Raw genomic sequence first — 26022 nt, forward strand, 5'->3', positions numbered from 1 at the left:
AAAAGTAATGTATTAAAGTAGTTTCCATTCTTGCAATCGTAGTCGATAGTAGACTATTATTTCTTTTAACAAAAGTAAGAAAATATCTTTAGTCAGGTTTGCGGAAGAGCTTAGGAAAACTAAGGAAAACACTGTTCTCATTTTTAAAGAGGTTCCTTTATGTACCCTATAAGGTGTTATTAAAATAACTCTAGTTAACTGTTGGAATTAAACACCTGCTGAAAATAAGCAAACACTTAAAAATTAAATTAAATTTCAAATTCCAGTGCATTGATTCAAGTTTCTTTGCTTTTATGCTGATGGTTCTTTTTTATTGATAATGACGCTTGATGTATTTCTCTATTTTCTGTCAGATGAATAGATGGAAAACATTATATCGATATATTATTTCTATGCAAATGCTTCGTGGAATGGAATTGTGAATATTTAATACATGTTTATTGTTGTTGGAGTTGTTGTTGTTGTTGTTAACTCAATGCTATGCCATTTTGTGCTATGTAAATTTTGCATGTTACCGTCATTAAATGAGGATTTTAGGGTCCTACGTGGCCGAGTTGTTAAGGTCAATGACATAAAATCACTTGCCATCACTGATGTTGGTTCGAGCCTCACTCGGGACATTGAGTTCTTCATGTGAGGAAGCCATCCATCTACCCAGGAGCCCGTCTCTGAAGAAATAATGCAGGGAGGGACACCTGGCGTCTACTTCCACAATCAAAGCTGACCTTATTTCATAAACAGCTGGTTAAAACCCTTAAATTTGACATTTGCAAATATTTTGTACAAACTTTTTTATCTTCAACACACAATATTCTCCTACACCAGTGTTAGTAAATGTTTAAAGTGTTATATCTATTGTTAAAATTTACCTGTCCAGATAAAAAATAAACCTTTTTACACTACTGTCTTTTCAAAACAAATCACACAAATTTGTTACAATTGACCGTGTGACTACTTCCTATTTCTGTATATTAGAGGGTGTATAATTATCAAATGTTTAATTAGAACAGCACAAAGGTAGCAAAACGATATCACATTTACACGGAATACAATAACGTTATATAAGTTTTAAACTATGCCGAGGTATTTTAAGGTGTGTTCATGTTCGTGTCCTGGTAAAGGCAGTTTAGAGGATCTACTAAGTTGTGCCCCATGCCCGCCGCCGATGATTTCTTACGAGGAGTTTCGTAACCACGCACTTAATCGGAGTTTATTACTGAAGGAAGTGTGTATAATAGCTAGAAGATGTAACATCAATGGCACTGATATTGGTGTAGACTGTCCACCAAGCACTACGATACACACGCATAAGGCAGGAAACCAGTCAGGACTTTTTGTTTTCATTACAGTGGTGCCAATTATTATGTTGGCGGTTATTTCAATAATACTTTTTATAAAAGGGTGAGTGAAATCTGCATGTGTTATATTTTGTATAATTACATGCTCTATATTTGCTGTTTTAGAAATAATTAATCTGCATAACCTTATTCATGATTTCACACGTATACATAGAGTGACGGTCAGTCTGCCCGCTTAGCTCAATAGGGAGATTGCAGATCTAAGGATCATGGGGTCATGAGCTTGATCCCGGGAGAGGCGTATGTTCTCCAAGACGAGTTGATATAAAACATTGTGTCTAAATTCATTCGTCCTCCACAGCTGATTCATGTGGGGAAGTTGGCGGTTTCTTGCGGAGAACAGGTTTGTATTGGTCATTGATTAGGTTTACTGCCCGCCGAAATACTATTAAAAACGGCGTTTAACCCAAAACTAACATACAGTGACGTAAGCGACATACATTGTATTTGGTTTCACAGTACATTTTAAGCGATTAAAGCGATGATACATGTTGTTTACAAAAGTTTTATCATGTAAGCTGTACATGTAACTGAAATTAATTACAGTTGACTGTACTTTTGTACTGGTCACTCAAGTTTCTGTTTTATTTACATTTCAGTTTACGAAAAAGAGAAATAAAGGTAATACGATGTTTTAACCTATGTTACATATCACCTATCTGTATGTCCATTTTTAAAAGCACGTATACCTAAAATATTCAGGGAATCTTATTCAGAATTCCTTTTCTATTCTTTAAAGTATCTAAATTGTGTAAGGCTGGATTAGGTTTTATGCACGTAAAATCACAGCTTTGACTTTTCATTTCTTACATCATATTTGTACAAACATTGGATAGAAGAGCCGTCCTTGTCCCATATAGATAACTTCGAGCGAATCATAGATGCTAATGAAAAAAAGAGGGTTTTATCTTAGCATGAAAAGAATCTGTCAGTCACCGTGACATCTGTACATTATGTGTTTATCTTTCCAAATCTGTTACATCGTGCAAAGGTCACGCACATTTGAATAATTGTACTTAGGTACTCACGTGACAACTGTATTGAAAATGTAGTAGGAACTGCTTTTACATATTAGGGGCCGACCAATTGAACATCTGTGTGTTTGTGTGTGTGTGTGTGTGTGTGTGTGTGTGTGTGTTGAAGGGTTTTACTTGGGCCTAAGATATCATTTTTTTCATTCTACGGAAGTCAGATTTTTTTCAGAATTTGAAAGTGTTTTTTTTTCAGAGTACACTAAAAATAATTTCTTTTTTTAACTCACCTGAACACGAGTGGTCAAGGTGAGCTATTTTGGCCGGTTCATTGTCCGGAGTCCGTCGTCGTCCGTCCGTTCGTCGTCCGTCAACATTTGCCTTGTGAACACTCTGGAGGCCACAGTTGTGAACCAATCTTTATGAAACTTGGTCAGAATGTTTTTCTTGATGATTTCTAGGTCAGCTTTGAAACTGGGTCATGTGAGGTCAAAAACTAGGTCAGTAGGCTAGATCAAGGGAAAATGTTGTAAACACTCTAGAGTCCACTGTTTTAGTTTGAAACTCACGAGAGTTGGTCAGAATGTTTACCGTGATGACTTCTACATTAATTTTGAATATGGCTTATGTCGGCCAAATTAAAGGAAAAGTTTGTGAACACTCTAGAGGCCACATTTATAACCCTAATTTCATGAAACTTTGTCAGAATGTTTACCTTGATAATATTTAGGCTAAGTTTGAATCTGAGTCATGTGGAACCAAAATCTAGGTCACTAGGCCAGATCAAAGGAAAATCTTGTTAACACTCCAGACACATTTTAAGTTTGAAACTCATGAGAACTGGTCAGAATATTTGTCCTGATAAAATCTAGGTCAAATTTGAATATGGGCCATCAGGGGTCAAAAGCTGGGTCACCCGTTCAGATCAAAGAAAAACTGTGTGTGCATTTGGAGATGCATTTTTAACTGGATAATAGTGAAATTTGATCAGAATGATTTTCTTGATAAAATCTATATCAAATTAGAATCTGGGTCATCTAGGGTAAAAACTAGGTCACCTAGTCAAATCAAAGAAACCCCTTGTGTATGCAATAAGGGCTGCAATTTTCATTTGATGTGTATGAAACTTGATCAGAATGTTTGTCTCTATGAAATCTCAGATGGATGAAACTTTATCTGGGTCACGTTGTGTCAAAAAACAAGGTCAGCAGGTCAAATCAAAGAAAAAGCTTGTTTACACTCTAGGGGCCACATTATTCTATCTTCATAAAACTTGGTCAGAATGTTTGTTATCATAAAGTCCTGGATGACTTTAAATATAGGTCACATGAGGTCAAAAACTAGGTCACTAGGTCAAATCAAAGGAAAAGCTTGTTTACAATCTAGAGGGAACATTTTGCTCCAATCTTCCTGAAACTTTGTCAGAATGTTTGTTTACATGAAATCTTAGATGAGTTATGTCTCCCTCATAGGTAGGGTAGACATATTGTTTTTGCCTTCGCCGTCTGCCTCTCCGTCTGCCTCTCCGTCTGTCCACCAGTCCGCTTTAAGCTTGTCCGGCTTTCACAGGTTAAACTGCTGGCCGGATTTCGACTTCACAAGAGTGATCAGTACGAAGCCTAGTTGTGCATATTGCCGACACGTTCCGCTTCGCTGCACAAAATGGCCGCCAGAGCTAAAGATAAAAAAATCTTTTTCCGGTTAACATGTCAAATTACTGGACAGATTTAGACGAAACTTCACACCAGTACAAAGCCTAGTTGTGCATATCGCTCGCACGTTCCGCTAAAGATATATATATGGAGAGAATATGTTTTTGTGGAAAAGTTTTAATCTGAGACATTTGGGGTCAAAAACTAGATCACTAGGTCAAATCAAAGAAGATGCTTGTTTACAATCAAGAGGCCACCTTTTTGGTCCAATCGTTATGAAAACTGGTCAGAATATTTGTCTCCATGAAATCACTAGGTCAAACATGTTTACATTGTTATGGTGTGTTACTCAGGTGAGCGACCTAGGGTCATCTTGGCCCTCTTGTTTTCTCAAAATATTTTTGTTTTACTTATGTTATTCATACTAACAATCGCGATAAAGACATACATTCTGTATTGAGTAATTTGCCTGAGTACACATAAAACAACTAAATGCAAGTCTCTTTGTTTTGGATAAACTTCTCTAAGCAAAAATAGTAAAAAAATTAGTTTTAATATTCATATACATTAATTATATAATTGATTACCTAATAGATAAATGAACCTCTATGGGCAAAGCCAGCCAAAACTGGATGTTAATTGGGACCTGTTAGTGGGGCTCGAGGTGCATGCTCCCAATGAAAAAAAAATGAATTGCAGAACTGCTCTGGTGCATTGGAGATATACTCTCCCCACTTTTGGAATTTGTTTGATATAATAACTAAACCTGTACACATGATGAGCATACCCTGGCCTTTGGACCTGTGTGGCTTATCTGATGAAAATGCAAGCACAACGGTCTGATAAAATTCACCAATATATTTGAATAATAACTGCTCTTAGGTAAAACAAAGATGATGAATGTCTAGATCTAATCGTGACAAGGTACAAGCAGTCTGATGGGTAAAGAAAGGGAGAAGAAGCAAACTATCTTGTATAACTAGAAGACAGTGGGTCTGTTTTCTGCTGTCTCCTGGACTTCAGCTTAATATAATATTACTGATACCTGATTTGCGAGTAAAGTGATCAGAATTTTTTTAATGCATAGAGATCTTAACTCTAAGCTTTAACAAATTTGTGCTTGCAGTTTTTAGGAACAATGGTGCGTTAGGTGCACCCCTGACTCAGATAGTGTATACACAGTATTAGATATGTATGTCTGTATATTAAGGTGCAACTAAATCCTGCATTTTGCTGAGCTTTAAGAGAAAGTCATTTCTCTGTCATTTGCTAAAGTTTCACAAGATTGTTGTTTCAATGAAGAAAAGTAATTTAAATTTAAATTTTCCCGTTGCATTTGCGCTCCTTTTTGCATCCCCTCCGCCCTTTACTTTCAGTTAGTTTTCGTGGCTCCCCCTTATTTTTGCTGCCGGAATCCTAAGGCGATACACGATTGTTTTTCCCTGCTTATAGTGCGTTTGTGTGCTTGTGAGTCTAAAGCGGTGTTCTACAGTGTTCTTGTATCTTGTTTGTTTTTCTGTGTTAGTTAGTTAGGTGTGGTTGTGTGTTTATATTTGGTACATGGGTGTCTGTGCTATTGTGGTTTACGCTGTAGTGTAACTGTGATTAAGGAACGTAGCATTCACTTTGTATATTCATCGTTGTTCTACTTTTCCCTTCAACTTCCTCCCCCACCCCACCCCCCATTTTACCCCCTTACCACTTCCTCCCCCTCTACCTATATTTGGCATAAATTTATATGTACGTGTTAGATTTTTGAAGCAACCCGTCTGTAATATTTTTCCATTACAGCTTCTTTTTGTTGTGGGTCTACTTTGCAAATGCGTGGCTCTGGGGCTGTGTGTTTGGTGCTCTATGCTTCCGGGAAATCTACCCTTGCCTATTATCTTTTATTATATATTTAATATAACTATAGGATTAAAACTGAAACTGAAACTGAATAATTTGATTAAACGCCTATTTTTATACAATGACATATTTAATGGCGTTGTATATATAATAATAATAATAGTTATTATAACAATACTAATAATGACAATAATAATAATAACAGCATTATTGTAATAAACAGTCATGACCGCACCCTTCCCCTTGAGGTCATTTTACCTCCATTGCCAATACCAGTACTTAAAGCATCTGGTACGCCCAGACGAGCTGCATATAGAGGTTCAAAACCTCCGGTTAATGGTGCCATCAGATACTATTTAAGAAAGAAATACTACACACTACCCTACCTATAGAGCCTTACCAACACTTGCATTTATTAAACAAACCTTGGAGATATAAATGTTGAAATGTAAAACCTTTTACAAAAATTTAAGAACTATCACCTGCTGTTTTCGCATGATAAACAGCTATCAAAAGTTTAAAACAATGCCGCGAAATCTCTGAAATACAGTGTCTTAAGATTTCTTTTGAATGTGTCAAGTGATTTACTTTTGCGTAGTTCTAACTGCGGTTCATTCCAAAGTTTTGGACCAATAGTACAGAAACTTCTATCATTGAATGTTTTGCACTTGTTGTATGGAACAACATAACGACATTCAGAATTTTCAGACGATCTCAAACCTTGTCTACTAGGAATATACTCTGTAAGCAATTCTGTTAAGTACAGAGGTGCTCTGCCAGTGTGACAGCTATACATGAAAGAAAGTATCTTGAACTCAATTCTTGCTTTCACCGGCAACCAATGTAAGTGGTATAATGCTTGTTTAGAACTGTCAAATTTCCTCCTGTTAAGGACAAGTTTTGCAAACATGTTTTGAATACGTTGCATCTTACGCACCTCACAGTTAGCTACACCATATAGTATGACATTGCAATAATCCAGATGTGAGATAACTAGACACAAAACTAAAATTCTAGTGGCTGCTTTTGTTAAGTATTTTCGGATGTTCTTAATTCGTAGGTAATTCAACATGCTGTACGACATTTGCGATTTACATGATCTTTAAAGTTCAAGGTTTCGTCAAGAAATGCACCGAGATATCTAATTGTGCTTTCACGTTTGACATCATCACCAGCAATGTTAATGGAATTTGTAAAACATTGGTTCAGTTGAGGTCTGCTACCAAACATAATAAATTCAGTTTTGGAAGTGTTCATTTTCAGTTTGTTTCTATTCATCCAGTCATTGATTATAACTGCGCACCTTTCAAGGTCTCCGATTGCTTGTGATTCTACGGAAACAGATGTAGGACGAAAGCTTTTATTTGCTATATGATCATCAGCAAAACCGTAGACTGATATGGATATTGGAATGCCATCAAAAAGAGTTCCAGCATAGGCGAGATATAGCCAAGGACCAAGGCAACTGCCCTGGGGCACACTGCATTCAAGATGGCGGTCTGATGAATATACATCGTTGATATTAATCTTAAAAGTACGAGGCCTTAAATAGGAGTCTACCCGTTTGAAGAGCTGTATCACAGACGCCATATTGTGCTTTTAGGACATCTAGAAGAATGTCGTGGCCGACAGTGTCAAATGCCGCACTTAAGTCAATCGCAATAAGGGCCGTGACTTCCTTTTTCTCCATACCACTTAGAAGATCATTGACTAACCGAAGTAGCGCAGATTCACAGGAATGGTTTTTCCTGTATGCAGACTGGTTCTTAGGCAAAAGACTGTTTTGATTTACATGTTTGTTTAATCTGTAAAGAACAGCTTTCTCAATAAGTTTTGATAGAAATGATAAATTACTCACAGGACGATAATTGGAAAGCTTTAGTTCAAGACCGGCTTTTTTAGCAGAGGTCTAACAACTGCTTGTTTGTATTTTACTGGGAAAACACCTTGTTGTAATGAGAGATTCACCAATTTAGTGATACTAGAGAGAAGTTCATCTACATATTATTTCAGAATACGTGTTGGCAAAATATCTAACTCTGAAAACGTAGTATTCAATTCATTGATGAGATTTTTCACTTCATCTTGAGTCAATTCAGTAAATTTGTTTAAATTTTGTATATCTTTTACTTGAGGTTCAAAGTTTTGGTATTCACTTAGGGATTGACGTATTTTTGAGATTTTCCACATGAAAAAGTCAGCAAAGTTTTCGGCCAATGAATTATTAGACTCTCCTTGAGTCAGTGGGTTTTCAGATTTGGTACCAGTTAGCTCAGATACCAATCCGTACAGAGTCTTGGAATCAGCTTTAGCGTTCTCTATATTTTCACTGAGTGTGTTTCTCTTTTGACGTTTGATTTAAAAACTGTATTCATTTCTTACTTGTTTATACGACTCAAACTGATCTGTTTTACCATAACGCCTCCATGTACGCTCAGACTTTCTAACTTGTTGCTTTAGAGGTTGTTGCAATTTTTTATTGAACCAAGGTTTGGGTGCTCTCTGAATTATAGTTTTTTCTTTTAGGGGAGCGTGATTATTCAGGACATCCTCTATTTCCGATTCAAACTCTTTCACGAACTTGTCTATATTCTGTGAATCAACGTTTATTGCACTTACGTCGTTGGAAAATTCTGATTCGTTCAATTTTTTAAAGTTTCTAAATGTCACGCTCCTACTAGTAATAGTCTCTTTTTTAACATCTAAGAGAACCTTAACAACACAGTGATCAGATAAAAATGGTCCAGGCTCACATTTCTCTACATGAACACCATTAAGTGACTCAGTTATGACTAGATCCAAGCTATGTCCTCCTGTATGAGTACTGAAATCAACATGTTGTTCCAGGCCCATTGCTACTAGGGAGTCCTTGAAGTTTGTAATAGAACTGTTGTCATCGTTTATATGCAAGTTGAAATCTCCCATTATAAGTAAATTGTCATAATGTGGTAAAATATTTTCGATGAAATCAAAACTTTCAGCAACGAACTGGTTACATCCTGGTTCAAGTCGGAAGTTTCAAACTGATGCTGTTTCTCGTCCGAGTACCAAGTTTCAGTCAAAAGAGCGAAATCTATTCTCTCATCCCTGAGGTATTGGCCCACACAATCATCTTTGTTCACAACAGATCTACAGTTCAGCGTAATGCAAGATACATGTTCGCGTATATTTTTATACTGATTGTATTTCTTAGGGTATATCAAATCTTTCAAGTTGACAACATTTTGATTAGGAATTATTTTACTTTTACCACCTCGTTTACTTCTATGCGTTTTCTTTTTACAGGATAAATTGTGTAAGTTTATAATCCTATATGCCGCAGGGTCTAGTTTTCCTAATCCGCTATTGTTCGATACCGTAGATCCAATATCCAATAATTGATCTCTAGTGTAGGTATACTTTACAGGTGAACGACAGGTAATGTCTGATGTAAATTCATGAAGAAAATTATCAAAAATTTCACTGGATGCAATCCACTGAATCACAGTAGTTACTGCAACATAGAAGCACACACATACGCAAAGTACATTCATATCCATTATATCCATCCAATTTTCAGCACATTCTCAACACAAATAACAGCTAGAGTTATTATGGTACGATTCAAGAGCAAAGAAAACACGTCTGCCACATACGGCGACAGTGTAAAAATTAGGATTAACTGTTCTTTGTTCATTCATATGTAACTTCTATGCATAAAACAACTACTTTCTCATTCTGGGCTCAAACCTACAAAATGAATGTTTTTAAGCACTTTAATAATAAACAATAAACAATTGCAAGCAAAATGCATGTACTGTGATTCATTACAAATGATAAATGTAATAAAGTTATGTGTTGCTGCTATGAAATAAACAACTATATGATTAAATGAAAACCAAACAAATAGTGTATGTGATTATAACATACAATGATTCACAAAAAGTAATGCTAATGCTAATGCACCCTATGTATTGCTAATTTAATGCATTATTTTTACTAAAATGAGTATGCTAATGCTAACTTAATGCCATTTTTTTTCTAAGTAATGCTAATTTAATGCATTACTTTTGCAAGTAACTAATAACAAGACTGGTTGAAGCCAGAATATCAAATGGTCGGCCCCTTACTATTTAATTGCATCTTACGATATAGCTATCTAAACCTAATGTATACCAATATTAATACTGAGAAACTTGTTAATTCTATGTTTACTAAACTATATGTAGTAATTGTTCATATTTTCTAATATGAAGTTTGTGTCTAGAATCCATTTAAAGGTTACACGAAAATATCCAATTTGCAGTATTGTATATTTTTATTTATATTTTCATATATTTATAGAGTATATATCCTTCATGCATTGAAAAGAATAAAAAGAATGAGAGGTCAAATGAAGATAAACGTATTCGGCCAAATGTAAATGTTGTCGGAGTAAAGATTACTCTGCACACTCCTGGGTACTCTACTGACACAGAAGAAACTACTGCATTAATAAATGTTGTGGCGGAAGAAAGTAAAACAATCACCGGCAACGATTCAAAGGGTAATAAAGAATACATTCACGATACAAATGTATATAAAGAACAAACAGAGCCAGTTCATTTAGAAACAAATGTTCAGGTCAGTTTAGAATCTATTCCAAAAGAAAATTCAGACAGGAATGTGCAGGACAATTTAGAGCCTATTTCGAAAGCAAATGCAGACACAAGTGTTCAGGAAAAGTTTTATCCTATTCTAAAAGAAAATTCAGAGACAAATGTTTAGGAAAAGTTAGAACATGTTCTACCAGAAAATTTAGACACAAGAGTTCAGAAAAGTTTGGAACCTATTCTTCTAGAAAATTCAGAATCAAGTTTTCAGGAAAATGTGACGACCAGTGTTCAAAGACGATCAGAAACTTGTTTTCAAGGATATGATAACAGCAGCATTAAAGACGCTGATAATGATTCTTTTCATTCAGCGTAGGGTGAACCATACACTGATATTTAAATCATTACCACACAGACAGGTTACGTATAAGCGTTCTGAGCTGATTATATTTCATTTTAATACAACAAATCCTGTTTAATTTTGATAGGGTACGGTGACGTCATTTTGAGCTTCTTCTTGCTACCTGGAAACAGTACTTCCATATTTGATCTACTTTATCATATCAGAACCGACATAATATATAGATAGACAAGTGTTTTACTTTATTCAAACAATATAGGCCCTACCACGTACAATACTCACGCAGAGTTTACCCTTGTGAAATTATTCCACCGGACGTATAACCTCTTCGCCATGTTTAAATTATATAAAGCATGCTTCTGTTGTATACTTATTCTGATATAATTCGTTGTATGATCTAGAATTTTACACTGGTTTGTTCTTAAATCATTCTCTAGTTATTTGTTGTACGACCATTACGGGACTAAAATATGTTTTAAAACTTTGGCCTGAAATATCAAACTCAAAATCCAGGTGCAAGGTCAAATCTATTGCCAACTGAAAAACTTGTCAAATAATGATGTTTTAAGTTTACTCAAAATAGCTGGAGTTCTTTAGACATTTCAAAATAATATGGCACAAATCTCCATTTGTCTTTGGAGATAACGTCGAAGGCATTGCCATACCACTGTTTCTCACCATTTCAAAACCTCCAAATACCAAAGTTATTTTGAGGAACTGTCGGCTTATCTATATGATATGCAAGACAAAATTTTAACAGGTTATCTAGGTCCTTTTCCAAATACTTAATTTATATTCAATGGACTTTTTTGTGAACAACTGATACAAAAACCTTCACGTCTATATGTAAATTGTTAAGCTCTAGACCAAACGTCTACGGCAAGAGCCTCGTTACCGCCATAAACAGTTACCCACGAGCCGGATATTCCCATCTGCACCTACCACCAGTGAAAGAATCTTACAAGTACGAAAGTTGCTGCAAAATGTAGCAAAAGGAAACTCCGCGCCAAACAAAGCAGTGTATGTAGTACTGATAGAACAGGAGATGATATAACAATACTTGTCGTGGACTATAGGCAAACAGATATTCTGATGGGGTTTCATGAATGTTGGAGAAAAATCATTATCTTTATAGTGTGAGCAGGATTTTTATTGTTGTATTTAGTGACCTAATTATTGGCTGATCATGGCCCATATGCTGAATTGACCTCTACGTTTCGGTATATGGAATGAAACGTATTGTATACACAAGGTTGTGCTTAAATTCAGACTTACGTAGCTGTTCATCCGAAATGACTGAGTTTTAAACTTAGCTCAGATGTTATCAATGTCTAATCAGGAATGTGGGATGTATATGATACTTTCAAGTTAAATGATGAGGAAGGACAGAGATGTACAATGAATGAAACACAACAAACATCATTTCATTCCAGGGGCTTCCGTGGCCGGGTGGTTAAGGTCGCTGACTTCAAATCACTTGCCCCTCATCGATGTGGGTTCGAGCCTCACTCAGGGCGTTGAATTCTTCATGTGAGGAAGCCATCCAGCTGGCTTACGGAAGGTCGTTGGTTCTACCCAGGTACTCGCTCGAGATGAAATAGTGTACGAAGGGGTCTTCCTCCACCATCAAAGCTGGGAAGTCGTCATACGACCTATAATTGTTTCGGTACAACGTTTAACCCAACAAAATAAATAAATGAATAAATCATTTTATCCCACCTAGTGGCCTAAAACTCACAGTTTTAAAGGAACAAGAAAATCATAACCCAAGTGTTACATGTTGACGATTACGTTGGAGTATTTACTAAGAGGGTATTGTTGATGTTGTTGTTTTCTTCACCTCCTCCTTAGGAGAACAGCTTCTGAATACGCAGCAATGAATATTATCTAAACAGTTCACTACTATAAACACCTTTACCACTTATTACAGTCATATACTGATCAGCAGGAAGGACAAACGGTCAATGTTGTGCAATCAGCCACCTCTCAAGATATACCATTGTTCTAATATTGCTAAATAACCTACTTTAAAATGCAAGTCACCTTGGTTGAAAGGCCAGTTTTTTGCCTTACTGTCATAGGTGACATTTGTAAAAGGTTTGACTATAATTATGCATATCAAACATTAAACACATAAACAGAGATCTACTTAACTCAAATTAAAAAGTATCAAAGTATAAAACTAAAAATATAAGACCCTGTTTATGGATGTTTGTGTTCCAGACGTAAGTACTGTGTAAAAAGTTTGGTGTTGATTACCGAAAGGGTAATGTAGTATGTTTATACAAAATGATATCACTGTGGTTAATATGTGCATTTTTTCACTCAGATTTCAAATATAATGTGGTAATTACACTATGGGGAATCGCATGATCAAAATAATCTCTAAACCAAAGTTATCTTTTGAAGAACATAAATAAATTTCCTACTAGGATAAGATATGAAATTTAAACATAGCCTAACATATGACTAATGAAAATTGTTAAATTATTATGTAGTTGACAATGATGATAGTTATCCTGTAATTACAAACTCTAAGGAAAATAAGAAGTTTCAATTTCTTGAAGTGTTCCAGATAATCAGAAGGTGATTGTGATTGAAATCTAAATAGTTTTAGGATACATCTATGTTGCCATATGATAGGCTATATTTTAGATTTACAGCAAATGTTGCTTCAATATTATCCTATATTATTCATAAATTTATTTTGGTTTAGAGGTTATTTTGATCATGTGATTCCCCACTGTGAATTAAATGCTGATGATGTTAGTTTTAAGTAGTTGTATATCTGTAAAAACAGGACAGGTTAAAATAGTGTCTTTGTAACTTGTATGGGGGTTTATTATCATATTAACATAACTAAATACACACAAAAAGTGCACATGTAATTGGAAAAGAGAACGATTTCGTAAATAATCAAGTTTAAAGGTGTAAACAGGTACTAATAGTCCAATCTGACTAAAGTACATATCCTATTACGCTACGCTTAGGATCTGAACACGAGCTATTGATAGCCTCGTTCTGACGACCCTTCCGCTAGCCAATCAAAAGCTAACTTACAACATTCTGCAAGCTTAAAAAAGCCTTGGTTTTTGATATCTACAATTCTTATGTCGTAAGAGGTCAGATAGACGATTAGCTCAGTCGGTAGGGCACTTGCTCTGTAAGCGAGGGGTCCCAGGTTCGAACGTTGGACTGACTGCAAATTTTTCTTACTCTTTGACATTAGAACAAGTCGTCTGATTGGCTCAAATAAAAATAGATTTGCAAAAATAAAAATAGCAATATTGGAAATCCAAAATATACAGAAGACGAATATGAATGGGCCGTTCTCAGATCTTCGTTTAGAAGATCAAGTACTTTAGTCAGATTGCTAATAGTCCGTCATACACAGGATAATATTGAAACCTCTTTTTCATTCTGAACAATTTTATGTATCTTCAAAACATAATTGGTAAAACCTGTTTGTTTCTTTAATTCATTAAAAGAAAGAGCAATGCAAATATTTTAAAGTTTTTTGTTTATTGATAACACGACAACAGTCGATATGAAAAACGGAAACACGATTAATAATTGTTTTAAAAGGCGTAGCAATATTTTATGAAATTATTTACTTTTCGTATATTCTATCAGAAATTTATTTAAGGAACAAAAAGACCCATTACATAGAGTTAGGTCCCCAACAGAAATGTATATTTTATTAAACAAACCGTATTACGTATGTGTTCATACTCATATTTTATTAAAGACAAGAACCAGGAAGTGCGTACCGATTGTCCACAAGCTAGCTGTAAAGCTTCCTAATATGAAAATATAATGCATCTTAAGTAGTTTTAACACAGGCATGTACACATGCAACCGCACATGCACAAGTACCCTCAAACACACACAACACAACACAATACAACACAAACAGAGCGGTGTGGACAATAAAGTCAGGAAGAATATTTCAAAGATTATTTCATACTTGTTGACATCAAGCAAGCTTCGTATATTATCTAATAGGAGAACGAAACTTGGAAAGCAGGAAGTTGAAGTTGTATTAAAAAAAAACAACAAAGACGGAACTTTTTTCCATTTCATGAATAAACAAACAATCACCTGACGTTTCATTCTGACATATTGCATTTCAGTTTGTTTTTAACTGTTTAAGCAAAAAGATATTAATTTCAATAGAAGTTGCACTGATATGTAGACAGCGGATTTTTGTTTATTATTGTACATGTCTCTGAAACATGGAACGCTACAAGGGATGTAAACGTTCTTCTTGTGAAACAGTCAAGTATTTGCTGCAGCGTGCACCTTGTCCACCACCTTTCATGAATAACATTGAATTCCGTGAACACGCTCTTAGTCGAAATCTGAGCCAAGTTGAAGTTTGCAATTTTGCAGGAATATGTAGACCAGGCGACAGTGAAATGAAAAAAGACTGTAGATCATCCTCTGACGATTTTCCGTTTGTAAACGTAGTCGCTGTGGGATGTGCAGTTTTATTTCTTGTCGTAATATTCGTGTAAGTATATTACTTACTGTTTAAAATTGATTTCTTATAACAGATGAAGCTACTTTCAAATATCCACGTGTTTTGTTCTAGACAACCATTAAAAGATTGAAATTTTCAGCCTTCTTCCATTCAATTACATAAGTATATATTTCAAAAGATTTACTGAAAATAATATTTTGTCTTAGAATGTTATCTTCTGTTACTAACACGTGTAAGAAAATATCAATGAAAGTTAAAATCGTATGATATCATCGCCCTCTCATCCAGCTTTATTCAGTAAGTATACATTCTGCTAACGATGTACATGTTTTCATTACATATTACTACACGTGTTTCTGTTATACATTTTAGCACGATTGTTTTGATTATACGGCGTAGGATGAAATATAATGTAAGTAGTATGGTATATTTGTTTAATTTTCTTCATACATGATTGTCAGTTGTGTGCTTAATTCTAATTTTAAAAATAAAAATCGTTCTATGTTCTATGCAGAATCATCTAAGCAGACTTCTATGACCGTTTGTGTGTGAACTTGCATGGCTATTTAGAAGCTCACAATCCTCATCTGGTTACGACTGATCTCCATAATATTTATGAAATAAGTGCGTTCCAGTGGCATAAAGTTCAAAATTTTAATTTACTTCACTTAAGAGATGAAATAAAATGGTTGTGTTTAGGTACGCATTGAGGCGTTCGACCGTGCTACACGCACGCCAAACTAGTCTGTAAAATGTTCAAAACTGTTCTAGTAATTTTAAATTCTGATGAAAAAAAAGAAGAAAAAAAGCAATGAAAAGGTACGCAGGCTGATTGCTGTTAGACCTGTAAATTGTCTGATAAGGAAAACAAGATTATGATATTTTGAATGTTTTTTGAAAGAATAATTTCACATTATCAAAATGGTATAGGTGTGCATTGTTTTCTACCATACGTTGAAACAGTTAAGCAGTTAAGGCAATTTAGATGTTTATCACATGCAACATAGCTAGGAAAAATCGACAAGCATATTTAGCGTAAACGTTAAACATTTCATCACCGAATTAATCTTCAAAGTTATAAATTCTGCCCCGTGCACTGTGCACTTCTTGCAAATTCATACGGATTTTGAGTATCTTAACATACAACTGAATGTTCATGTGCTCTGTATTTTTTACAAACATTCTAAAACATATACATAATTTTTATATCATACAAATACGATATTTGGTGATCGCAAAAATTGGTCAAATATCACCTTGTGGCGGCAAACTGGATTAGAATAAAAAGAAATTAACAAAACGAAATTCAGTTTTCAAAGTATTATATTTCCTCAAGTTATTTCCCTAAGATAGCAATTTACCAGCTTTTACAAAATCTATGTAATCATGCTTGATCCTCTTTTCCTCAAAATAAAACCGAATGAAAACTCTAAAAGGTAATTCAATACTAATACAATCAGTCATACATGTTATCAGTGAATGAATGTGGAGTAAATGGCGGGGTGGTTTGCAGACCTGTAGGATTACAGTGCTGGCGATCCGAGTTCGAGTTTTGATTGCAACTTATATTCCAGTCAATCAATGTTTTCGATTCCGTCTCCCATTTGCAAATTATAACCTGGTTAGTGTTAAGTCCTGTTTCTAACAGTATCGGCTTAGAGTGGGAGTTGGAGAGGTTGGTATTTTACCGTCCATTCCAGGTGAGGCCTTTCTTCGACTGCCAACGATAGATAAAAGAAAACGCTTACCTTTTTACTTGACCATATTTATTATGCTTTACGGATCGAATGGAAAAGTGCGGCATCTGGCAATTGTATCCAACACGAGTCATTTTTGATAAAATACAGTTTAGTTTAAACATCTACAACAACAGAAAACAGAGTCTAACAAAATATATTCATCATTCGATCAGGCTGATAATTATTTAAAAATATACATAAATGTTGAAACAGTAGTCACGCTTGTTACCATTCTAACTCATTTATGACTGAAATTATTTACCTATAAATATCCCGGCAACATTTTTATAAAGTGTTAGTAAGACTTTTTAGATTTGGAAATTCAAAATAGCTTTCCTATTTAAATTACCATTGATAAAATCTCAAAGATTTAATGGATAAACATTATTGCATATTTTAAAGATATACCACTCATAATCGTCAATACCAGCGTGCCTGTATGTCTTGTCTGCCTACCAGCCTACATGTTTGCCTGCATTCTATGTCTTCAAACCTACCTATCTACCTGTTGAATATTAAATTTTGTTATTCTCTGTTTATTATTCTATTTACAAATTGACAAACTGTTCTGTGGTAATCTGCCTTTCTAGAATACGAAGAATATGAGGGTATTTAGTAGTTTTGAGAACAATACTTTATTCTACTGGGCTACTACTCGGTAATAATCCATATTATCATTAGCCTAGTGGTAGATCGTCGCTTTGGGGGCGGGAGGTCGTTGGTTCGATCCCCGGTCGTGTCATACCAAACACATGAATACTGGTACGCTTGTCTGGCGCTCAGTATTAAAATGGAAACTGGCTTCTCTTTTCTCATATAATACGCTCGTAGCGACGGATTCTATCAGGAATGAGATGTCGAGCGTAATTAATAAAAGTTGTGAAACTTGCTTCACCTTCGATCTAAAACAAATTAACATACTGGTTGGGAAACATTTTCCGGACAGGACCAGTTTCCGGACACATGTAATATCCGCTTTATTTCGTTGTTATTCGTGTAATTGTTTCATCTAAATCATTTAGATGTTTATTCTTCACGTCTACAACAAACCACTATATTAAAAGGCTGTATAATGTTTGGGTTTTTGATGATAACTCACCTGCGTTTACAAAACAACTTTCTGTCTTAACGGGGCATGAAGAAAGCATTGCGCATGCGCAGTATTTCACACTTACCGAGGTATCAAGTGGGGAAGAAATAATCAAACTACATAATGATTGTCTGCTGATAACATGTTCTACTTTTAATTTATGTAAAAGTTACATAAGATGCAGGGCTGTCGATTTTTTGCACTAATTTTATTTTATATCTATTGGAATTATCAAGAATTCGTGTAAGACGAAATTTGAGATTTTTATAGTCAACCTCAGTTTGCTTTTATAGCTGCTGTTGAACGTCGGGTTATGTTTCATGTGCATTTTTGAACAGATGAATGATAAAGAAATGTGTACAAATAGTTCATTTACTTATTTTGATATCAAATTAACATCAAAACACCGTCAAAATATTTGTCATTTGTCCGGCTACTGGTTTACCTGTCGGGGAAAATAACTTCTTTTAGTGACCCCATTTGAGGCCACATGGAACCCATATTTTACGTTATAACGCGATGCTGATTACAACATCGGATGCGGAAGGAGCTGAAGTTTGTGCAAGGTGGGTTTCATTTATGTCAAATATTTTATTAGGGAATAATGGAGCCGAAATTTGAAAATGTATCCGGAAAAATAAACTAGTAATAATCCATATAACGATGAGACGGAATGTCGAGTCTAGGTATGGGTTGTTATTGCTGGGCTGGATAAGTGTACAGTTTAATTCAGTATTTCTTCAACACAGTGACCTTTATTTCACACCATAGTAAAATGAACTGAAATACTGAAAAATAATTATGTACACTTGTTTAACTGACTATTTGAAACAATTCCAAATATTTTACAGCAAGAATGATAAAGTCATGTTATCTTTCATAATTATTTATGTTAAGGTTATATTTATAGTGTTTTCACGTGCATGAAGGATGAACAATATTTCGGTCTTACTCTGAAACAAACAAACATCCTTTATATTTGCAGATCAAAGAAAAACAGTCGACGAAGAAAGCATACGAAATGACCAACCAGTCAAACAGAACGGACAATGAGGAACAAAAACACAGACAAGACACTCAAAATTCTTCAGATGTCTATGTTAACATGGAAATTCAGCAGCGCTAAATACTGGTAAACATCTGCCAAAACCGAAATGATATAGCCTGCCTTCCAACACCCAGTGATTAGTGTTGCCTACAGACACGTCTTTTTATATTTTGGATAAGCAGATTAGTTATAGACTTATAGAATAGTTTAATTATGCAATAAACCTGACAAGATTCATGAGCATAGCATCATATACAATTCATAATCTAAAACATGACAAAAAGTACAAATTTGATACAAGTTTCATTGTCTAAATAGACTGTTAAACGGGAGAGACAGCATGTATTAGATCAAGTAGTGTTTGAAATAGTTGACATAGGTTAGTGTTAATATGCGTTTATATTGTACAAAAATAGGAAGCTGAAAATTAAGACAACAGCTATATATTTATATCACAAGTGCACGTCTACATACCTTTAGACCCTATTTGTATTATTTCTTACTTCGAAAGCTTTGTATATATAAATGGATAAATTACCAATACCAATACCAAAGATTTTATTCGCATAAAACATTGTACAATGTTTATAGCAATACAAATACTATTCAAAGAGAGAAAACATGAAAAATACATTTACTGAAGAGTGAGATAGTTATTTAGTTAACAGTTCCAAAAATACATTTTCTGGAAGGTAAAGTAATTAACAAGCGAGGTGAAACGAACACATGACAAAAATGGTCTAAATATCAATTTAAATGGCTATTCTAGATTTGTTTGCAAAGTAAATATATTTTGAGAGGTTATTTAGAACCGTTTTAGATGTAGAACTTAACAGTAAATCAAATTTTGACAAGGTAGGCCAATGACAAAAATATGGTTTGAAGAACTTCTTTCTTAAATCTCTGTATTTCGTACATCAATGCTATTATCACTTTTAAGTCACTGTAAAAACTTAAAACAGCTAGGATGGCGCCAGAAATAATTTCTAATATACTGTTTTCGTAGGCTTAAGAAATCCTGGCATTCCATAACGAAATTATATTCGTCCTCAAGTGCATTACACCTTGTACATTTACGGTCGTCATAATGGATACTTTCTGGTTTTCTCCATCTGCCTGTTTCCACTGCAAGTCTATGAGAGACTAGTCTGAATTTAGACAATGCAAACCGAAATCTTTTTATAGTTACAATATCAAGATATTCATTACATTTGAAGTCAGATATATTTCTATAAAATATAGCTCTACTCGATTCATGTAAACTTGTTCTTATACGTATATGTCCTTAATACGCTGTTTCAACTGACGAAGAAAGATATTGACATCCCCTACCCCCTGTGAAAGCCAGACATCATAATAACCTAACCTTGATAATACGTGTAAAATCTGGGAAACCTAATTTATTTTCTCTTGATTTAACGCGACATAACATTTTAAACAATTATAGACCTGTTTGATATATTTATCCTCATTAGAGTTACAGATTTTCAAATAGTAATTTATAATGTTTAAATTTCTGCCATTTTGGAGATTCATTCTACCCGTATCTCCATAAATGAAAGAGTTCTGGGTTGTGACTTTAACACCAAGTTACCTTTTACAAAAACCTAAGTGTATACGTTCAACCCGTGACCCTTTGTTAAATCCCCATACTTCAGAAGCATAATAAAGTACTGGTAATATGAGTTTGTCAAATAGATCAAGTGTAAGCTTAGGTTGTAAGTCTGTAAATTTATATAAGTATTTATTCATTTTGAAAATGGATTTTAGTGCTTGGCCTGCTCGCATCTTATCTGTGTCATTAAATAGATATAGATAGAGCACATTATATATAAAGAGGATATTGCAGGAGTCTCTTTTATACTGAATTTATCAAAGGTTGAAAAAATCAAATGCGAGGCTGTACTGAGAATACACCATATTTTCATTGGATAAAAAAAATGTCTATCACATGGTTGACGTCCTGTGGGTGAAATAAAGTGGTTACAGAGTTTTGGTATAACAGTAACGTTATCAAGTATAGGAGACGTTGTTCGATTGACTGGGCCTGTAACGGGAAGGAAAACTTTAAGTGTGATATATGAATATTACATTTAATTGTGTTTTATCACATTGATTTATTATACCTATTGAAAAATAATTTTCATTAATCCACTATCAAAATTACAAAACTGTAGATCTATACATTTGAATGTTTGTAACAGAAATAAAGAATTCAGTTTTGCTATTCCAAGGTGCGCTTGTACCAGATTTAACTGCCGTTGCTGAAGAAATAAATTTAGTGTTTTTTTCTTTATTGCAGATATATAATATCGTGGTTAAGCATTATTTTATGTTTTTCTAGCAATATTCTGTTACTTAAAGCCTTCATTATGGCCACTAAATCTGATTAAGATCCATACTGTTCACTTAAAGCTTCCGTAACGTTTATAGTCTAGAAGCAGTATGGATCTTAATCAGATTGAGTGGATGTTTCTTTTCTATTCACACAGCAAGGTTCATTCAGCCTTCATCACAGCATTACAACATTCCACTGTCTTTCTGGCAACAGTTTCTGGGAAGCTTAATAATTTTGTAAGACATGCATGCCTCTATTGGTTTGTATATTTGTATGCCCTTGCCATTCGATTGGTGAAGGAGCAGAAGATGTTTGACCCGTTTGTGTGAAATCATCAATTTTATTCTTGAGTCTGTAGGCTTATAATAAATAGTTTTATCACATGTTTGACGTCGTGGAAGTGTAATAAAGTTATTAAATAAAAATAATAATACACTAGTGTAATAAAGCTTTGACGTCGATGTCGGCAGTATAAGAGACGTCGGTCAAATTGACTTGTATATATAGGAAAATAAAGTAGATTTTTGATGTTTCAACAGAAAAACCTAACATGTGATAAAAAGAATATTACATTTGTCCCTTTCCACACTGAATTTATTAAACTCGTTGAATAAATCCAATATGAAAACTCATGTAATATCCTCTATATATGTCAGTTACGATTTTGGTTAGAATCTATTAATTTATGGATGTGTTATGGCCCTTTTATGGGACTTTGTACTCATGATCAGCTGTTGTGATCAGACATTGTAAACAAAAAAAAAAGAATTATTCAAACAACATCCTAGCCCGCCCGCTTAGATCAATAGGTAAGAGCGTAGATCTACGGATCTCGGGGTCGTGAGTTCGAGCCCTGGACGTAGCGTATGTTCTCCGAGAAGATTTGATAAAAGACATTGTGTCTGAAATCATTCGTCCTCCACCTTTGATTCATGTGGGAAGTTGGCAGTTACTTGCGGAGACGAGGTTTGTACTGGTACAGAATGCAGAAACGTTGGTTACGTTAACTGCCTGCCTTTAGATAACTGAAATACTGTTGAAAAACGGCGTTAAACCCAATACAAACATCAAAACATCAAACAACATCCCTTGAAAAAAATTCTGAAATGTGAAATCTTAAAATATTTTAATATAAAAATCAAACCTATAAATGAGGGTCAAACCAGTACGCTCCATTTGTATATTCAATACCACTCCAATAAAACCATTGTATATACTCCGGTTCAATAATTATAGTTATTTATAGTGCTTGAAATTTAAACCATAAGATATTCATGTACTTTATATATAAATATATATAGATAATAGTCATCATAATACGTTAGTTGATCTAAATGCAATACACTCTACAGGTGATTAATGAACTTGAAAATGAAATATAGCCTAAAGATAACGTCTCTTTTCTTGGACTTACATACCGGTGTTATCATAGTATAAAGTAAGATATTTTTCATTAAACTCAGTACTGAATTGACAGTACTTCAATGGAATATGTAATATACATTCATACAAAAGTTTAGTACACACAGAGCTACAATGATGAGTGTTGAATTACGTGAAGAAATGGGCACATTTCTATGTCTGTTTCTAAAGCTTTGGAAGAAGTTGGAGTTAATGACACCTTGTTAACGAAAAGAAGGGAACTTTACATGACGCAAAAATTTAATCCAAATACAATTTCTGGCTGGGGCAATAGTAATTTTGTTGGGAGTCAGATCTTGATATTTTATGGTTGGAAACTTATATAAATGTGGTAAAGGATTTAAAACACTGGAGAAAAGGAAAGTTGAATCTTCTAATGGTGGAAGATGAAACCGTAGTTCCGGGGCATTTCAAGCTACAATTGTTAAAATCAGATGTTCCTGGGACAGCGACTGTTGAAGACGAACATGACTTCTTTGAGAAAATGTTTGAAACTGAAACTCCTGATGCAGAAATATTTGACACGTCTGAACCAACAGTGCTCTATTCAAATGCCTACAAACACAGCGTTAATTTGTTTTACGGAGAAGATGGTGAAATATTTATTCCAAATGCATATTCGCTTAATTATATGTCGAAAGAAATTAAAGTACGCAAGCAAACTACTGTCACAAACGGACCATCCATTTCTTGGACAGATGAACTTGATTTGGTAAGGTCTCATCAATGTATAGATCTTTTCCCTGAAAAGAATGTGCTTGTATCGCGCTACAGCTCCGAAAGTGACTGTGTTGATTTCGGACGAGCATGTAGTTATCCGTGCAACTTAGTAGCCATGGGAAATCATGAGAGTGAAAACTTTATTCTTGAGTGGAGGGTGTCTTATACTTTGACTGAAAGGAATATGATGTTCAACAGAAACCTAACTCAGATCAAATGTTACACGCTGATGAAACTGCTAAAGAAACAGTTCTTCGAGCCAATTGTGAAAGACCGCCTTTCCAGTTACAATTGCAAGACAGCATTGTTTTACACAATTTTCAACACTACGCCCACTTTTTGGACAGAGGATAAATTAATAATTTGTACAATGCAATGTCTAAAAACACTAAAAATGTTTCTGAAGACTGGATTCTGTCCGCATTTTTTTAACCCAAAAGTAAACCTTTTTGACGGAAAAATTTCTAAAACAAGTAAAGATAGGCATGATTTATTACTAGTTATTCACGATATGTTACTTAACGTAAAACAGTATATCTACGGGATAGATATTGATAAAGTCGGTGTCCGTGTTGTTTGCAAAAGGTATGGTGCAACGTGATTACAGTCGATAGGTCGGAGCATTACTATTTCAACTATACTAGAAATGCAATTGTTCACAGCAGCACGTTACAATTTTGCTCTCTTTACGTCCCTAAAACATCGTTACAGACACAAAGACGTGATTGGCTATGTAAAACACTTCATATGGAGAAAATCATATAAGAAATTGTATGAAGAGAAGAATCTAGTTACAGTAATAGAACGAAATGCTTTAAAATACTTTGTTGACAATATGTGGTGTATTCTGTTGACCATTGAGATATCAACAGAGTTGGACATGGTGCAAAAGCAAAAACAATATAGTAAGGGACACGGGCATGGAGTAAGTCAGAAATACCATCCATCAACAACGTCTGATTGCCTGCATGTTGAAAATTCGGACTTTTGTATGAAAAGGAACAGAATGGAGGAAACTCAACAGAATCAGGCATTTGAAATGGAATCAACAGAAGAAATTCCGCAAAGATTAGGAAGTTTCAATTCCAGGAACAGGGATGTCACCTCACTGAAACTAAAACAGGCTAGTATTTATTATTGTACTGGACACCACAAGGAGGCAGCAGACATACTGTTTGAGGTTCAGCAAAATTACACGGAGAATATTTTCCCTGTCTGTAAGCACAGCGGCGTATCCTTAGATGAGAATATAAACGTAGCCATTAAAAAGTTTGAAAATGATGAAAACTTCTTTAAAATGACTAGTCTAGAGTTTATACAGAAATACGTATCATTCTGTGTGAATTTTCTCCCAGAAGAGGCATTCTGTTCTCCTACAGATTTGAGATTTGAAATGTTTCGAAGTATTGGTGGTGATGTGAAACTACGAATTCGAGGAATGCACGACTACATGGATAGCATTGAAGTTGATTCTTTTCCATTCATGTTTTATTTGCAGTACATGATATACAGGGACGCCGGAGAGGAAGATCTGATGAAGGAGTCACTTCTTCATCTGTTTGTGTGTTGTCACTTTTCATTTCTACATCACGAAGAGACGGCTTATAACATTTTAGGGAAGTGTTTTGAGACGGAAGGTAGCCTTGCAAAAGCGTTGAGGTGTTACATATATTCACTTCAGTGCCGAAGGCATAACAATGCTGCCAAATGGCACCTGACACTCCTGATTTGGAAGATATGGGTGTATCAACTCATAACACACGCTGCTAATGTGAAATTTTTAACCTGGTGTTGATGCATCGCAAGTTTCTACGGACCTTGGTCTTGCGCTCGTCATTGCATAAGGACGATGTCGGACAGACGAACGAACGCACGTACATACACGGAACTACCACTGTGATAACTTAGTCGAATTTGACCGCAAGCGGGCCCTACAAAAACCGTCTTTGAAACCGATGGTTAAAAATTCTACATTATTTGGGACTAAAGTATCATCTAATGACTACCGAACCTGTTAAAATACCAAACCAGCTAATAAAGAGATGACCCCTTACAACAAAAATAATAAGATCCCTTCTAGGATGGAACTACTTTCTCTTTATACTAGTAATACATATTGAATGTTTTTATTTATCATCAGGGCCCGTATTCATAAAGCTCCTAAGGGAAAATTTTCCCTAAGGGACCAACTAAGGGAAAAGTTCCAAAGCATTTTGTGGACAATCGTCGAGATAGTTGGCATGTCTAACAATATTGTCTTTTAGAGCCTGGCATAGTAATGAAGATTATCAATAAATCTTATAAAGTTGACACTTTTCTTTTGATGAAAACAACTGCTGATTAAAATACTAAGATCTCATAACTATCTTCTCGATCCTGCAGAAAAGATGTTTTAAGTAATCAGTAACTGATCGAAATTTG

At 34.8% G+C, this 26022-nt stretch overlaps 2 protein-coding genes across 2 annotated transcripts; both read left to right on the forward strand.

Moving 5' to 3' along the window:
- Positions 1-996: 996 nt before the first annotated feature.
- On the forward strand, positions 997-11134 carry LOC128547830 (uncharacterized). Its single transcript, XM_053521239.1, has 3 exons — positions 997-1401; positions 1958-1979; positions 10153-11134. Exons 1-3 carry the CDS (start codon positions 1076-1078, stop codon positions 10573-10575), a joined length of 771 nt encoding a protein of 256 aa, XP_053377214.1. The 5' UTR covers positions 997-1075; the 3' UTR covers positions 10576-11134.
- A 3663-nt stretch (positions 11135-14797) lies between these two features.
- Positions 14798-19755, forward strand: LOC128547834 (uncharacterized). The gene is made up of 3 exons (XM_053521266.1): positions 14798-15274; positions 15617-15656; positions 19059-19755. Exons 1-3 carry the CDS (start codon positions 14997-14999, stop codon positions 19197-19199), a joined length of 459 nt encoding a protein of 152 aa, XP_053377241.1. The 5' UTR covers positions 14798-14996; the 3' UTR covers positions 19200-19755.
- Positions 19756-26022: the final 6267 nt, after the last annotated feature.

This window comes from Mercenaria mercenaria, chromosome 1, assembly GCF_021730395.1.
Source record: "Mercenaria mercenaria strain notata chromosome 1, MADL_Memer_1, whole genome shotgun sequence".
NCBI classification, from domain to species: Eukaryota; Metazoa; Mollusca; class Bivalvia; order Venerida; family Veneridae; genus Mercenaria; species Mercenaria mercenaria.

Bases quoted from the DNA above. Each gene is read 5' to 3' on its own strand.
- LOC128547830 (XM_053521239.1), top strand. From the start codon at position 1,076: ATGCCGAGGTATTTTAAGGTGTGTTCATGTTCGTGTCCTGGTAAAGGC. The intron at 1,402-1,957 runs GTGAGTGAAATC...TTTACATTTCAG, and splicing joins ATAATACTTTTTATAAAAGG to TTTACGAAAAAGAGAAATAA. The intron at 1,980-10,152 runs GTAATACGATGT...ATATATTTATAG, and splicing joins TACGAAAAAGAGAAATAAAG to AGTATATATCCTTCATGCAT.
- LOC128547834 (XM_053521266.1), top strand. From the start codon at position 14,997: ATGGAACGCTACAAGGGATGTAAACGTTCTTCTTGTGAAACAGTCAAG. The intron at 15,275-15,616 runs GTAAGTATATTA...TATACATTTTAG, and splicing joins TTTCTTGTCGTAATATTCGT to CACGATTGTTTTGATTATAC. The intron at 15,657-19,058 runs GTAAGTAGTATG...TTATATTTGCAG, and splicing joins GGCGTAGGATGAAATATAAT to ATCAAAGAAAAACAGTCGAC.